We start from the raw sequence: 16,753 nt of genomic DNA on the forward strand, positions 1-16,753 counted from the left end.
ATACCTAGAGCATTTCCTTTAGAAATTACATATATGAGAGGGTCTTATTGGCATCAAAATTATGGTTAGTGCTCTAAAAGACTAAAATAAGGACATATTTTCTGAGTTTTCAAGTAGCGACAAAGCACTTTTAAATTATTTGTTATCTTTATGTTTTTTTATCCAGTTGACCACTTGATTAAATGTTGCACTTAGGGGAGAGGATGTGTTGTTACTTCCAGAACTGCAGACTTTGCAACTGGGGAACCAGGTTGGAGTTTCTGCTTCAGCTCGACATTCTGTGATTCTGGTCAAATCACTTAGTCTCCCCATGTCTACAACCAAAATGAATTTGTTCTTGTGTGATGTAACCAATGCGCATGTAAAGCACTCCAATACCTGACAAGTCTGCACTATATAACACTGCAAAAACACAAATTAATAAGTGTTTTGCACACTTCTGTCATTGGGCTATATTTGGGCTACACCTGGGTGATTTTGGGCTACATTTGGGCTCTTTTGTCTCCGGTGGCCATCTTGGGAGATTTATTTGTTTTGAAGTTTCCTAATTTCCTCATGTACTGCAGTCTCCTCAGTAGGAAATGCTTTCAGTTTTTTACTTTGATTCCATCATGAAGGTATTCAGATATGTCACACATTTGCCATAAATTCTGAATGTTAGCACTCTAGTTGCTCATTAGATCACTGTAGTAAAACTACTGTTCACCATGGAAGTCTGCTCCTGGTATTAAAAGTGCATGTTTCAGTCTGCATGTCAGAATTTTTTAATGAAATAGAAGAAGATTTGAGAAGTCACTCAAAATGTGCCCTAATTATCTTTCTTCAGCATTAATCATAATTTCTATGGCAAAATGAACCCCCTCATTGTGTTCCTTTTTAAATTAAATGTTTTAAGTGTTACCAGTTTATTCCAATCAAGATGGCTTCAGGTGTGCCATACTTTTGTCATAATGAAGACAGTAAGCGCTCTAGTTGTTTTTAAGAACACTCTGGGACATTCTGTCATTGGGCTATACTTGGGCTACATCTGGGTGATATTTGGGCTACATTTGGGCTCTTTTGTCTCTGGTGGCCATCTTGGGAGACTTATTTGTTATGAAGTTTCCTAATTTCCTCATTTACTGCAGTCTCCTCAGTAGGAAATACTTTCAGTTTTTTACTTTGATTCCATCAAGAAGGCATTCAGATGTGTCACACATTTGCCATAAATTCAGAATGTTAGCACTATTTTTGCTCATTAGATCACTGTAGTAAAGCTACTGCTCACCAGGGAAAACTGCTGCTGGTATTGAAAATGCATGTTTCAGTCTGCATGTCAGAATGTTTTAATGAAATAGAAGAGGATTTGAGAAGTCACTCAAAATGTGCCCTAATTTTTCTTTCTGCAGCACTAATCATACTTTTTATGGAAAAATGAACCCCCTCATTTTGTTCCTTTTTAAATTAAATGTTTTAAGAGTTACCACTTTAATCCAAGCAAGATGGCTTCAGGTGTGCCATATGTTTATCAGAAGTAGGACTGTTAGCGCTCTAGTTGTTCTTTGGAACACTCTGGGAAGCTGCAGTAGAACACAAAGGAATCAACTGACAGTCTCTGCCCTTGTTGGATGTACATGTTTTACTGAGAATGTCAGACTTCATTCTCACATGACTGAGAAAGATAATGTGAATTTACAGAAAATAAGCTCTCAGTTTAGCTTATAGATCACCTTCCAAACCTCTGTGGGAAAAGCATGAGAAAATATTTTTCTCTCAATCATGATATCCCAGCAGAAGGCTTTTTCACATGGTGAAATCACCTTAGAACATACCACAATTCCTAAAATGAGTATGGTACCATCAACAAATGATTTATAATTTAACTAAAGTCTTAAAACCTTCTATTAACTGCAATGCTTTTTAATGAGGTGCCATCATGTATATTGGTCCCAAGATGGCTGCCAACACTTCTTGGATGAAGTGCTGACAGCCAATCAGATCTCAGGATGAGATGTGTGGTTAGGCTCCGCCCACATATATATATGATTTTACTTTTGATTTTCTCAGGAACTACTGAACAGATTGACACCAGACCTGCAAAAGGCACTTCCCTGACCTGAGGGCTACGTCTCTGCCAAATTTCAAGTAATTCTGTTCAGCCGTTCGGGCTGTACCTTGGACTAAAGGTCCCTATGGAAAATTGCATGGGGAAAATGTGCTTTGGGACCCCCCTTTTTTCTCAGCCCCCGCTTGACGAATCCCCCCGAGACTTTCAGGGTAGGAGCGGAGCGGAGCGCCCCACCTATTTTGAAAATTTCGCGAGGATCGCTCAACCGGCGCCAAAGTTATTCCAAATAGAATGTTGCGGATTTCCTATGGAAACACGGTCCTAACTATAACTATCTACTGGCGACCGCCAGTAGATAATATATATATATATATATATTCTGCTCCAAAGGTTGTCCACCAGGTGAGGAGCACTCGATCAGCAGCTTAATTTATGATAGGTAGGGACAAGGATCCGCTTGTAGAAGCCGCTCCGTAATGGAATTGCCTGACGCGTTTCGTAGCTACATATGCTTCTCTTCAGAGGCTTTAACGGAGACGGTGTGTGTGTAAATGCTAAACCCACTTCACCATTTTCATATTGCACTCCCACCAATGGGAAGCTCGAATGAGACTGTGTATTGTGGGAAATATGGTCCGGATAGCACACAAATCTTGTCCTGTATGGGCCCTGCAAGTGGACTCATCCTCAATCCTGTTTGCCGCTGCTGGGCCACATTGCCGACATGATAGTTACCATGTTAGGTGGCCTCCATAACATTACGGGTTGGTGCACACTCCGCGGCAGGACGGCCGAGTATTACATTCCGCTCCAAAGGTTGTCCACCAGGTGAGTAGCACTCGATCAGCAGCTTAATTTATGATAGGCAGGGACGAGGATCTTCTTGTAGAAGCCACTCTGTAATGGAATTGCCTGACGCGTTTTGAAGCTCCATATGCTTCTCTTCAGAGGCTTTAACGGAGACGGTGTGTGCAAACGCTGAACCCACTTCGCTATTTTCATATTGCACACCCACCAATGGGAAGCTCGAATGAGACTGTGCATTGTGGGAAATATGGTCTGGAGAGCACACAAATCTTGTCCTGTATGGACCATACAAGTGGACTTGTCCTCAATCCTGTTTGCCGCTGCTGGCCCACATTGCCGAATTGATAGTTACCATGTCGGGTGGCCCCCATAACATTACGGGGTGGTGCACACTCCGCGGCAGCCAACCATGGCGCATGATATCGCTTAACAGCCAGGTGAAGCCACTACGCACTTTTTCACTGCAGTATCCCCAGAAGAAGAGGACAACTTGAAACATGTTGGGCTGTGGTGAATTGCCTCATGTGCTGGGAAATGTATCGTCTTACCTGTGATATAAAGCTTTTGGGGAAAGCAGAACTGTTTCTGAGTGCGACTCGTTTGTTGGACACACCCCACGAGCTTTGATATATATATATATATATATATATATATATATATATATATATATATATATATATATATATATATATATATATATATATATATGTATACATACATATTTTTTAAGTCAATTAATAATGTTTATATTAAGAGTTTAATATTTGTCGCAATTAAAAGGGGTATTGAAATATGTAATGTTTTGGAGTTAAGTACTTTGCCTACTGTTGTTTAGACTGCAATGGGAATAGTCAATATTACCCCTCAGAAGTCCACCACTTTCCGTATTGTTCCATTGACTGGAGTGGGAATAGTAAAATGTACTCCCCTGCAGTCCAACACCTTTCCTACTATTGTGCCGTTTGGAGCGAGTCTAGTTAATGTAACCCCTACGAAGTCCCACTTATTCCCTACTGATGTGTTGCTTAGATTGAGACTTGTAACTTTAACCCCTCTGAAATCCAACATTTTGCCTACTGTTACTGTGACTGGAGTGGGAATAGTAAATGTAACCCCACCAAAATCTAATGCTTTCCCTACTATTGCTTAGACTGAAGTAGAAATAGTAAATTTAACCCTTCCGAAGTCCAACACTTTCCCTACTGTTGCACAGACTGGAGTGTGAATAGTAAATTGTACCCACCCCCCACTCAGATGTTCAATGCTTTTCTTTATTGTTGCATAGATTGGAGTGGGAATAGTAAATTTTACCCCTCCAAAGTCCAACAATTTCCCTACTGTTGAGTTGTTTGGAGTGGGAATAGTAGATTTAACCCCTATGAAGTGTCCAACAGTTTTCCTACTGTTACGCTCACTGTAGTGGGAATAGTAAATGTAATCCCTCTAAAATCTACTGCTTTCCATACTGTTTCTTAGACTGGAGTGGGAATAGTAAATTTGACCCGTCTGAAGTCCAACACTTTCCCTACTGTTGCACTTTTTGGTGTGGGAATAGGAAATCTATCCCCTCCTATGTCCATCACTTTCCCTACTGTTGCACTGTTTGGAGTGGGAATAATAAATGTAGCCCCTCTGAAGACCAAAGCTTTCCCTACTGTTGCATAAACTGAAGTGGGAATTGCATATCTAATATTCCCAGACCTTTTACTATTATTGGTTACATATACATATATATATTTTAAAATAATATGTGTTTACATTTTTAATGTGCTTTTTAAAAATAATACTTTTTGTAATTGTGTTTTTTTGGATTCGAATTTTTTAATATTTTTTTATTTGGTGATTTATTTAAAATGTTGTAATTGAATTATTACCATTTTGTAAGTTTTATTTAAATATATTCATGTGTGTGTGTGTGTGTATATATATCCAACACTGCTCCTTCTCATAAAAAAAGAGACCCGGCACTCTTGAGTGGGTCTATCAATTTCTGTAATACATTCCGCAAAATTAACCCCACCACAGGAGCCTTCCTCCACACGGCATCTGGCCACCGCTCCCGCCTTGCCCCGCTCTCTTACTCGTTGGTACATTGCTGTGGAATACGGGGGCAAACCGACCTTAACTTTCACATCCTCCTTTGTGGTATTTTGGCTTGCTTCTTTACCACAGGTGGTGCTCGGGAGGACGCCCCCGCAGAGCTTTTAAACATTCAACACTGCTCCTTCTCATAAAAAAAGAGATCTGGTACTCTGGAGTGGGTCCATCAATTTCTTTAATACATGCCGCAAAAATTCAAAAAAGAGGCACGCTTCGGCATTCTCCATACCTTACTCAATCTAAAATACTCCCCATTGCGAATGAGCTGTTTAAATATAATAATTATCCATAAACATACTCAGCGTCATGTTTTCATCAACCATTTTATCTTGATAAACGTAATGTCTTTAGAATATCAACAGTAGTATGGTGAGTATGAAAAAATAAAAAACACTGTTCCAAAGGCAAGTGCAAGGTTTTCCTCAAGTGGGGACGACATGTCAATTTCTTTTAGAACCTCAATCCTCACCTTCGGCCGATGCCGTGCTGTGCCCTGCTTCGTATTTCTTCTGATTATATCAGCTAGTGTGGGCTTCCTCTTGGAGCCTTGTGGCCCCCACCACAGAAGCCTTCCTCCACACTGCATCAGGCCACCGCTCCTGACTTACCCCGCTCTCTTACTCTTTTGCACGTTGCCATGGAATACAGGGGCACCCAACCTTAACTTTCACATCCTCCATTGCGGCATGTCAGCTTGCTTCCTTACGGCAGGTGGTGCTCGGGAGGACCCTCCGCAGAGCATTTAAACATCCAACGCTGCTCCTTCTCATAAAAAAGAGACTCAGCACTCTGAAGTGGGTCCATCAATTTCTTTAATACATTCCGCAAAAATTCATTAAGAGACGTGTTTCGGCAATCTCCATGCCTTTCTCAATCTTAAATAGTCCCCATTGCGATTGCTCTGTTTAAATACAAAAATTATCCATAAACATGGAAAACATACTCAGCGTAAAGTTTTCATCAACCATTTCGTCTTGATGAACCAAATGTCTTTAAAATGGCAACAGTTGCATGGTGAGTATGAAAAAGTAAAAAACAATGTTCCTAGCGCAATTGCAAGGTTTTCCCCAAGTGAGGTCAACATGTCAAGTTCTTTTAGAACCTCACCTTCGGCCTCAGTCCCACATGCATCCTTCCCGAAACAAGCACACCGGACCAGGGGGATGGAGATAAAACAGTGGCTTTTGGGGATGTGGTGGTCAAGGACTAACAAGGCTTGGGGAGTGGGGCCACGTGGGCCACCTCCCCTTTATTTAAATAGGTGGCCCTTGGGTATGGGGTCCCTAGAAGCTGATAAACGCTCGGGGAGGGGGGCCACGCGGTCCCCCTTCCCTTTAATTAAAAAATAAATGCTTTGAGGGATAGGGTCCCCAGTGCCCCCCAAACTGCCAATACCACACTGCTCACGACTAAAGGCTGTGTGGAGTGTGGGGTTGGCTATTTGAGGGGTTTTGGCGGCAGGCCCTGCAGCCAACCCACATCTGTGCACGGCTGTGTTGCATTTGTGAATGGTAATTAAGTATTACTTAACTTTAAAAAAACTAGAAATTCAATGAAAAAAACAAATGTAAAAGTAATGTTAGAGTTAGGTGTGATAAAATAAACTGAGAAATTAGCTAAAAAAATCAAAGGTTCAATTAATGTTATCGTTTGGTGAATTTGTCAGTGACAACATTAATGTTTTGAACTGAAAAAAACACAGAAATTTGCCAGCTATTGTTAGCTGTTCTAACTATAATTTGCGCCCCCTCCATGCACTGCTTATGACATCACTCATGACATGTTCCATGACATCATTTATGACATCACTGATGGCATATCGAATGACATCATTGATCGTTTGTGACTGTCCCTGTTTTCCTATACCCAAAGTTAGCAGTCTGCTTGAAGAATTGTTCTTTCCGAACCACAGACTATTGCATATTAAAGGCAGTCACTGTTTTTATTCTCCATCACCACTAACTTTAGATATCTAAGATTAGTCAGACTGGCTTTGGGCGTCTACCAATGATATTTTAGAGAATAATAACCGTGTTTCGGTATCCTAATCAATCATGTGTTCTCTTTTCAGCTCATATCCAGAAGCAGCTAGAGAAATGGGAAGCCGTCAAATTTCGTGGCGAGAAAGCCAGCAGTGAGGGGCACAGAGCACTGGAAAGAAAATCATCATCAAATGCAACCTCAAAGGAACTTTTATGGTAAGCCAGCTTTAACTCTATGACCTGAAGTAGAATGCAGAGTGTGTAGATTCAGTGTGCTCACTTATAAAGCAAGCACTACTCCGCTCTCAAGATGCATACATCTTCAAAGGGTGTATTCATTATAATGTATTCAACATTCAAATTAATTTTTTTTTAAACTGCACAGTACAATATAGGCTGTCTAGCTAAGTAAAGAAATAAAAACATCTGAACTCACCCCTAATCCATACATACCTTCAGCCTTTGTTGACTTTACTTTCCCGGGAGCATTTACCACCTCATCTGTCTTCCTTGTCACAGATTCTTATTCTATGGAGGTAAGGCCTCACCCCCAAGAGGGATGACATTATGGGGCTTATTTACAAGCCACTGATGCAACCGGAGCGTCCCTTTGTCTGATGCTCCGGTGGCATTGTGCCATTCACCATATTTACAAGGTGGTGCTACGCTTAACGCCAACTTGTAAATATGCCCCTTTCCTTCACAGTCTGCTGCGGCAAAGAGGCGGGCACTGGGTGTTTCTGTGGGCGTTCCACCGCAACACCCATTTTTTTTTACGCTGCCCCAGATTACTAAGGCCAGGTAATAGCTGGTCTTAGAATGGCGATACGAGGAGAAATTATTAATCTATCAGTTTGTGCTGGCTCTATAGCTTAAGAAATTCCATGTTCAGAGGCTCTCACTTTGAAGGGTGGACTCTTTTTGATCCTCATTTAAGTATTTATCTCAAACTGGAACCAGTCTGGGTAAGAAAAACAATTGTAATCAGAGATTTCCCAATTTTGAATGTTTTACTTACTTCTCACAGTAACTTAAAAGGTGAAGCTATAAATGGGACGTGCAACGTAATTTAAAACGTTTGTAATACTGTTGTTTATATCTTACTCCTGCCTGGATTGTCATTCTCTGCTGTGCCTCTTCTCCTTCAACAACAACCTATGCTATTCTGAGATCTGAACCGTGTCCCCAAGGACCTACCTCTTTCCTTCGTCCTCTTAAAAATTGTGGGCCTTAGTTACAAGGAATTAACGCAGCGCAGTGCTGCAGGCCATTTGGCTGCACCGCGCTGTGTTAATTCTGAAGCAAAGGCATGCGTCATATCTACAATGATATGACGGATCCATTTGCTCTCCCCCGTGCTGACGCACAATTAGCTACCATGCGCCGACGCAGGCGCCCTTGCACCCTGTGTCACTGGAATTATTGTTTTTGTGCAGGAAGGGACACCTTCCTCCACAAAAGGTGAATTCCTCTCCCTACATGTGTTGCAGCACACATAGAAAGGGGAAAAAAACGAAGAGAAATTAAAACATTTTGCCTTGTTGCGCATCCCTACGCCTTCCCTGGGGAGGCATAGCATTCTGACGCATTTCCAGGTTTACGATTTCTCGTAAACATGGAAATGCAGCCGAAGCCATGGGTGTTACGGGGAAACACACACAGTGACACCCATGCCATGCCCCTTTCACGCAAAGTGTTGCGTGTAAAGAGACCATATTTACAAGGACAAGAAAAGCCATGCAGGATGGCTTTACGTGTCCTTGTAAACATGGGGCAGCAGGTTGTGTGGCCGGTGCATCACAAAAAGTGACGGACCAGTGGCGCATGGGGCTTGTAAATATGCCCCAAAATACATTTTCAAACATCCAATGTATTAATTAATTATAAGATGAAATATATAAACAATGATAGCCACATAAAATGTAATCTGTGCCCAACTTAACACAAATTAAACCTGAAATTGAAATTGAGGTCGCTGCAAAGCTAATTTTTAGAATAATTATTTGTCAAATTAAATGTAAAAAAAAAAAAATCTATGGTGATGAAGGCATTAGCAGTTCACAAACTATATGCACCCTATAGATGTAAATTAGTATTTTACTTATAAAGTGCAGTGTAGAGCCTAATATTTGTTTGTAATGAATGGCAAAGTTAACAGTTTGAAAAAAAACTTTATAGTCAAGGAACATGTAAGTGCAGTTGAGAATAGAAAACCTATACTTACCTACATATACCTACCTTCCTGATATTATGCTCCTCAATATTTAGGCTACAATATTTTGGCACAGTGATATTTCCCACATGATATGCCTCTTAGTAAAATATCAAGGGAGCAGACTTGCAGTGACAGCTTTTCGAGGTTGGAGCCTAATGTACGAGAGCAGTGAAAATGTAAATGAATTTTAAATATTTATTATAAATACAAAACATAATAAAGAAAATTGCTGCGGCATTATTAACTTACTTTTGAATTAAATATTTAATTGTAATAAATATTTTAAATTAAATACATTTATTTTCTTAAGATTAAATAAAAAAATCCCACAAAAACAATAAAATGTATATTTATTATGTAGTAAAAATTAGTAAAATGTATTAACAGTTATGAATAGAATTATTTAAAACATATTTTTAATAAATTAATAGTTATGTATTATATATCTATATCTATATCTATATCTATATTCACTTAAAAAAACATAGGTTTCACACATGTTATAGTTAGCTGTATATTTCACTCGTAAAAAACCAATGAAATTCCACGTTATAGTTAGATCAGGTAACTATAACTTGCGCGCCCACAATAAACTGCTGATGACGTCACATATTACATCACTCATGACATGGTCAGTGACATCACTCATGACATCAATGATGACATCTGAAATTACACATTGTGGACTGCGGTCGCGCAAGTTATAGTTACCTGATATGTATAACATAACATAACATAACATAACATAGAACTTTTATTTTAAGTCCCAGACTCTTTATTTTCTATGTGAGGGTGTTGCAGCACCGGTTTGACATGTGTAGAGGTAGGCATACTGCTCTGGAGTACATTTACTGTTGCTGTGGTTCTTTTATGGCTGTGGTAACTATGGAAACTACTCTATTAGGCTTTTTCTATTATGGGTGGGTGCATGTCCCTTCCTAAACCCCTCCTTAAGCCTCCTTAGACCTTTCGCTGCTAGGCCTCTCCCCCCACCCACCAGTGCTAAGCCTATTTTGACTATTTGAGATAGTTCACGCTTAGGACTCTATAACTTTGCTTCCACATAAGGTATCCATGCCAATTGTGCGTCCTTTTTTCCTACCATCCTGGGGATTTGAATGGTACCCAGGGTTTGTGGATTGCCCTCGACAGGACTGAGACATTAGCCAAATTATAGCTACATTTTGTGTTTATGGGGAAAAAAATGCTGCAGAAGAAAGTGTCTGTTTGTTTTTCTGCACATGGCATCAACAAAAGGTGTGCGATGCTAAAATTACCATCTTCCCAGCTTTCAGGAACAGGCAGACTTGAGTCAGAAAACCACTTTTTTCCCATAGTTAAGGCATTATACTGGTAGATAGCCCATTTTTCGCATTTTTGTGCTTTCAATCTCCTTCCAGTTTGTGGTGGAAACTGGTGTGAAACCCATGGTGGATCCCAGCAAGCTATACATTTCTGAAAACTCGACAGAATTTTGAATTCAGCAAGAGGTCTCATTTGTGTAGCTTGTGAGTTGAAAAATCAGCGTTTGTGTCTATGTTTTTATGTGTAACTTCTTATTTATTATGGCAGATTTTCGAAAGCAATATACCAATACGTCTGCTGGACTTTTCTGGTTGTGGGGTTTGTAGGTTTTTCAAGAACCCGAGGTACCCAGAGCCAACAACCGAGCTGAACCTTACAATCGTTTTTCATTGTGTACGAACTATGCAATTCATATGGTCAATTATAACAAATAGAGAAAGGGTATGAAGGAAAACTTTTTAATTCTGAAATGTACACCAGACACTGAGATTAGGAGCAGTGGTTGTTTGTACATCGCCGAAATTATGGGTACCCATTCTGGTATGTGTTTCAGAGGGCATTTTTTTAAATCTCTTCTTTGTTACACACTTGCTTACATTTGAAAGGTCCAAACACAGAGATATTCAATTGGTAATAACAAATATTCTACTATTCTGTATTCCCACATGTCTCCCGATAAAAATGGTACCCCACTTGTGTGACTGGGCCTTTCACCTGCAACACAAAATACTCCAAAACATGACCTAGGAGACCTCATATTCCACCCAGCAAAATCCATTTTTTTTCCCACAAGGTGGCTAGCTTTGGATTTTGGGCCCCAGCTCAGCCGGCACCTAGGGAAACCTATGAACGCGGCACATCTTTGAAAACTAGATACCTGTGGAAGTCCAGGGTGGGGTGACTTGCGTGACTCTCACCAGGCTTTTTTTACCAGAAAAACCTGTGTAGAGCTGAAACCTTGGCTAAAAAACACATTTTCATTGCATTTCTGTGTGGAAAAGCCCTGGTATTGGCAGTCACAAATTTCCTACCACCCAGCTTTTCTCCAAGTCCCCCGAGAAAAACTGTGCCTCACTTTTGTGGGTGGACCAAGTGCATGAGACAGGGAAGGGCCCAAAACATATTGTGGAGGCATCAAAATTATTTATTACAAAACAACCTGGTTTTGCAAGGGAAGGTACCAGCGTTTTTGGGCTTGATGGTCATCTAGGGAAACCTACCAAACCCAGACATTTCTGAAAACCAGATACCTGGAGGAGTCCAGGGAGGTGTGGCTTGTGTGGGAAATCACAGTCTATGTCAATGAGCTCCATTTATGTTAAATGTCTTTAAATGTATAATATGCATACCTCAAACCTTTGAGTTCTCTCCAGCCCTCCTGGACCTATTCTGGACTCCCTAGATCTAAACGGTATTGTCCTATGCTGTGTTCAGATCTCTTCTTAAGTATTTGTGTTTTAGACTAGTTCATAATATAATATCCCTTCTTACTGAATTATGTATTCAGGCCCCAACCTCAAACGAGGAAGTCTTTCCAATCAATCACATATTCAGATTTGGAGAGTGCATGGCTGTCAACCTGTCGTCCCTGCGCTCTAAGCAATAAATGGAACCGACCAGAGAAAATGATCATTGGCTAAATAGCCAAGTCTTCAATTGTTTCCTAAACTGGTTTTCATTAGTAGTTTAATGAAGGGAGAGCAGAATTTCATTCCAAGCCTTGGCAGCCACGTAGGTAAAAGAGCAGCCTCCCCGTGTCTTAATTCGAAACCTCGGGTCTTCCAGTGTAAAGCTTTCTCTGATTTAAGAGGATGGCAAAGCATATATTGACAAAGGCTCCTACAGAGATACTTAGGAGTAATCTTATAAAAAAAAAGGGGAAGGTAATAACCAGGGCTCTGAAAATAATATGTTTCTTGATAGGGAGTCAGTGATGTACTTTGAGACAAGATTTTACCGATTGATTCCATCTAGTGATATACATTTAAGTGGAGGTGGTAGCACTCATAGTAAAATGAGTGCACATCTTATGTGACTCATGTTAAACTGATTTTTGGGAAAAAATTATTTCTCTTGTTGGATTTCAGGTATAAATAGCTTAGATTAACACCTAAGTAGCAATTGTGGGAAATTTAGGTATTGGTTGGGCGGGTGTGAATAACCTTCTCAAGCAACAACCACAATCCTCATCAGGGTGAACCACAAAAATCACCAAATTAATCTTCTTAACCCTCTGGTATCTTGGCACAAAGCATTCAGACTTAACTTAGAGGCAATGTGTAAAGTATATATTTATATTGACAGTACACAAGAAAAATCCCAAACCAATTTGGAAAAATAGATTATGATTTATTAAACAATTTGGGACCAAAACAACAAACATCGAATGAGTAGAACTGAAGATACTGAATTTTAAAGATGTAAATAAAAGTAGTGCCAAAAGGTGCAAAGCAGAGGATTGTACCTTATCTCCTTGGTGCGCAGTCTGCGCAGCGTTGCTTTGCATGGCTTGATATCATCTAGCATTGGTTCCATGAAGCTGTGCAGTGAGGCTTTGGTTCTGATAAAGCTGTGCAGCTCTGTGTAAAGGCTTTGCTGGGCTTTGAGTCACTTCACCAGATTTGATGAAACCTTCAGTTAGGCCAAGAGGAGTGCTCTCAGATGCCAGCCAAGGGCCCAGATCCATGGGAGGCACCTCTTGAGGATCAGGAACTCGCTCAAGGAGAGGCCAGCATGGCTCAGGCAGGTACAGTTGCAGGTCCAGTGCAGCAGGTCAGCTGGTCAGTTGCAGAGAGACCTCTGGAGCTTCTTATGTCCCTGTTGCTCAGAACAGCAGGTCAGCCAAATGGCCTTTGGAGTCACTGTGCCTGGGATGAAGTGAGGAGGTCCAGCCTCATTCGCATAGTGCATAACAGCCCTCAAGCAGCAGGACAGTCCTCTGGCAACAGGACAGTCCTTCATCTATAGTATCCACTGGTCCAGGAGTGTACTGAAGAGTGGTTCCCAGGCTCCTATTTTTATATCTGGTGCCAGTTTTGAAGTAGAAGAAGCTTCCAGAGTTTTCCCCACACAAATGATATTTCCTCCTTATACCTGATTCCAGGATGCCTGGGTAGACAAAAGGCTAATGTGAAGTCCTTTGTGACTACAGGAGGCAGCCCCTATTGAAGTCGCAGTGTGATAGGTGACAGGTACACCCCTACCCATCTTGCCAGAATGGCCCATCCTGCCAACATTCAGTCCCCCTTTGTGACACTGTCTGTGAGGAATACACATAGGCCAACCACACCTAGTCATGTGAACCAGGACACAGACTGCAAGCATCAAATGGTTAGGACTAGAAATTGACAACTTTTTAAAGTGGCATTTTCTGATTTGTGACTTAAAATCCAGTTTTATCAATAAAGAGTGTGTTAAATTACATTTTTTTTAGTGTAAACATTACATTCCTATCTGCTCCCAATCACACGTTATCTCTTATTAAATGTAATAAGATAACTGAATGGGAGAGATAGGCCTTACAGTAGTGAAAAACACATTTTAGAGTTATTCACCACCAGGACATGTAAAAGTATATGTCAAATGTTTTAAATGCACAGCACCCTGCCCTGCGGGCTGTTTAGAGACCACCCTAGGGGCGACATATGTATTAAAAGGAAAGGTTTAGGCCCAGATAAAGTTTTATATTGCCAGGTCAAAATGGCAGTTTAAACTGCACACAGAGGCTGCAATTGCAGGACTGAGACATGTTTCAAAGGGCTAATTAAGAGAATGGCACAGTAAGTGCTGCAGGCCCACTAGTAGCATTTAATTTACAGGGCCTGGGTACATGTCGTACAACTTTACTAGGTACTTATAAGTAAATTAAAAGTGTCAATTGGGCATACGCCAATTCTTCCTCATTTAAAGGAGAGAGCACAAGCACTTTAGTACTGGTGAACAGTGCTAAAGTGCTCAGAGTCCTAAAAGTCAATAAAACAGGTTCAGAAATCAGGAGGGTTGAAGGCAAAATGCTTGGGTGGTTACCCTGCAGAGAGGGCCAAGTCCAACAGCGATGAAGTCAGTTTCCGATTTATATTAAAAAGAACTATGATCCACTAAATTTGAGATGAGGATGTTCTTTCCCAAACACTATTCGTACTGTGTATTATGATTGCAAAGATGCCGCATATGTTTTTTGTTTCATATTCAGAGACCCTACCATTGAAGCAGATAGGTTTGAATTGTGTTTTGCAAACCAACAAAATAGGATTGTTAGATGATGCGGCTCACAATAAAATATGGTTGAGCACTTTCACTCTGTATTCCTCATGAGAGACCAGAGATTTTAGCATTTTTCAAAGTATGTACTTTCTGCACTTTTCCTGATTTATCCCTGCAGGTGTTCACATAGATTTATGCAGCTGCTTCTGTTTTTACAGATGAGAAAATTAAATTGATGAAAAATAATGCCTGTTTTGAAGTTACTGACCCAACTTACTGGCATAGATATCAATAATGCAGCAGGTGCAGTAGTACCTGTGAGGAGTCTTCTGCACTTTGAACTTTGAATCATTATTGATTTAGTCCTCATCAGAGGAGAACAATAAAATCACATCTCAAAAATAAAATCTAAGAATACAAATTCTCCCTCATATCATAATAATTACCTATGTTCCCTGTAGGGTGTGCGCGTGCATGCGGGCGCACCCTACTGCTTCCAGGCATGCAGGGCCTCAGCTGGAGCGCGCATCATTCGAAAGACTTACTGAGCTTTTTAAATCATAAGTGCTAAAGGAAACTTTCTTTTGGTGCGCACTGTTATAGCAGCAGTTCACCTGCTCATCCATAACTGTTCTGATGGGGCCTCTGGAAGGGTAAAGTATGACTTCAGGGACAGGCAGCTGCTCACCTGCTCCCCTGCTGGTGTGAAGTGCATTCTTATGTAAATGCACTTAAGACCTTAACAAACACTTTCAAACCTGATTCCTTGTCAGCAAGCTTTCATGCGGCTTCTGCGTTGTTATAGCCAGAGCTGCTGACTTTGGAGAAGATGAACCAAATTTGAGTCTCAGCATTGGCTCAACAAACCCTGTGATTCTAGGCAAATCACTTAATCTCCCCATGTTCACAAAAACAATGTAAGTGCTGCTCATGTTAAATGTTTCAATGCCTTGCCCTAAAAAAAGCAGCCGAAAAATGCACAGAGCAGTAAAATAAGAGCATTAGCATAAAAAGTAAAGACAAATAGATACACATTTAGTGGCTGATTTGTGGCAAAGTAAAACCTGGTGAAATCACAGCTTCCCTGCTTAACATGTACGATCTTAGGCAAATACTTTATTTTACCAAAACTCCTTTTTCTTCATTATTGGATATGAAAGCACTTTCAAATATGTGAGTTCAGAATATCAGTTGTACAAAAACCTATTGTGTGTGATTTAATAAACTATAATGTTGCTCTTTAAAAATCTGGGCCACCTACAGGTTTTACATCACAACTGTCTTGTTGTCTATTAGTTCACTAGTGGTTCATGTTTAAAAACTATCATTTTCAATAAGTACTTCTCAGTGCATTGCTTTATTGTGACATAATAATGTTAAAGATGTGTTGCATGATTTACATAGCAAACAATTTCCAGGGCTTGGCTCATGCATGGGTTGTAAGAGCTCTGCTTTGGTTTGACTCCCCTCTTAATATGTTGGCTTGCCCACCTTTACCTTAAATAGTGCGAAAGTGAGGCGTCCCTGTAGCCTGAAGTTAGAGTTTCTGGCATTAAAATTTACAAATACGAGTTATCTTCTCATTATTTTAAAATAATGTTAAATTATTCCCTCCTAAGAAAATAAAGACACACCATGTTTGTGTTATCAGAGGGAACTTTATTTCCGCTAGTCTGCAAATAGATCTGTGTCTGTGCTTTACTGATATGAAGGCTGCTTTGACTTTGGCGTAGAAAACTGAGGGGTGATTAATTTCTTGGGACCTAATGACTTTGCACATCTGCTCCTCCTGTTATAATATTAATAATTTTAAAATAAGCAGATGCTGGTTGGATTTTTTAAAACATTTACTGGCTGATTTGTAGGCATTCGTACCATGTTGGAAAAATACATCTGGTTGGTGTCATTCTTAAAATGTTGTAATAGGTAAAGCTGTTGAAGTTTGTTCTCCACATGCAAGTGGTGCAGTGCAGCCCTGACGATACACACCTCGTGCACAAGTCAAAACAGTGTGTTCCAAAGAGCTCAATTGTGTGTTTCAGTTGTGTGTAACTTTCCCAGTATTGTTTTGCAGACTGCTGATCAGCAGTAACT

General features: G+C 40.3%; 1 protein-coding gene across 2 annotated transcripts in view; it reads left to right on the forward strand.

Moving 5' to 3' along the window:
- Positions 1 to 16,753, forward strand: part of PEX5L (peroxisomal biogenesis factor 5 like) — a 690,633-nt gene that overhangs the window by 490,381 nt on the left and 183,499 nt on the right. For both annotated transcript variants that reach the window (XM_085633878.1, XM_085633879.1), the window contains one exon: positions 7,026 to 7,152. In XM_085633878.1, coding sequence (XP_085490004.1) covers positions 7,026 to 7,152 — 127 coding nt within the window. The remainder of the gene's footprint in view (positions 1 to 7,025; positions 7,153 to 16,753) is intronic.

The sequence above is a fragment of the Triturus cristatus genome, chromosome 11, assembly GCF_964204655.1.
Source record: "Triturus cristatus chromosome 11, aTriCri1.1, whole genome shotgun sequence".
In the NCBI taxonomy this organism is placed as follows: Eukaryota; Metazoa; Chordata; class Amphibia; order Caudata; family Salamandridae; genus Triturus; species Triturus cristatus.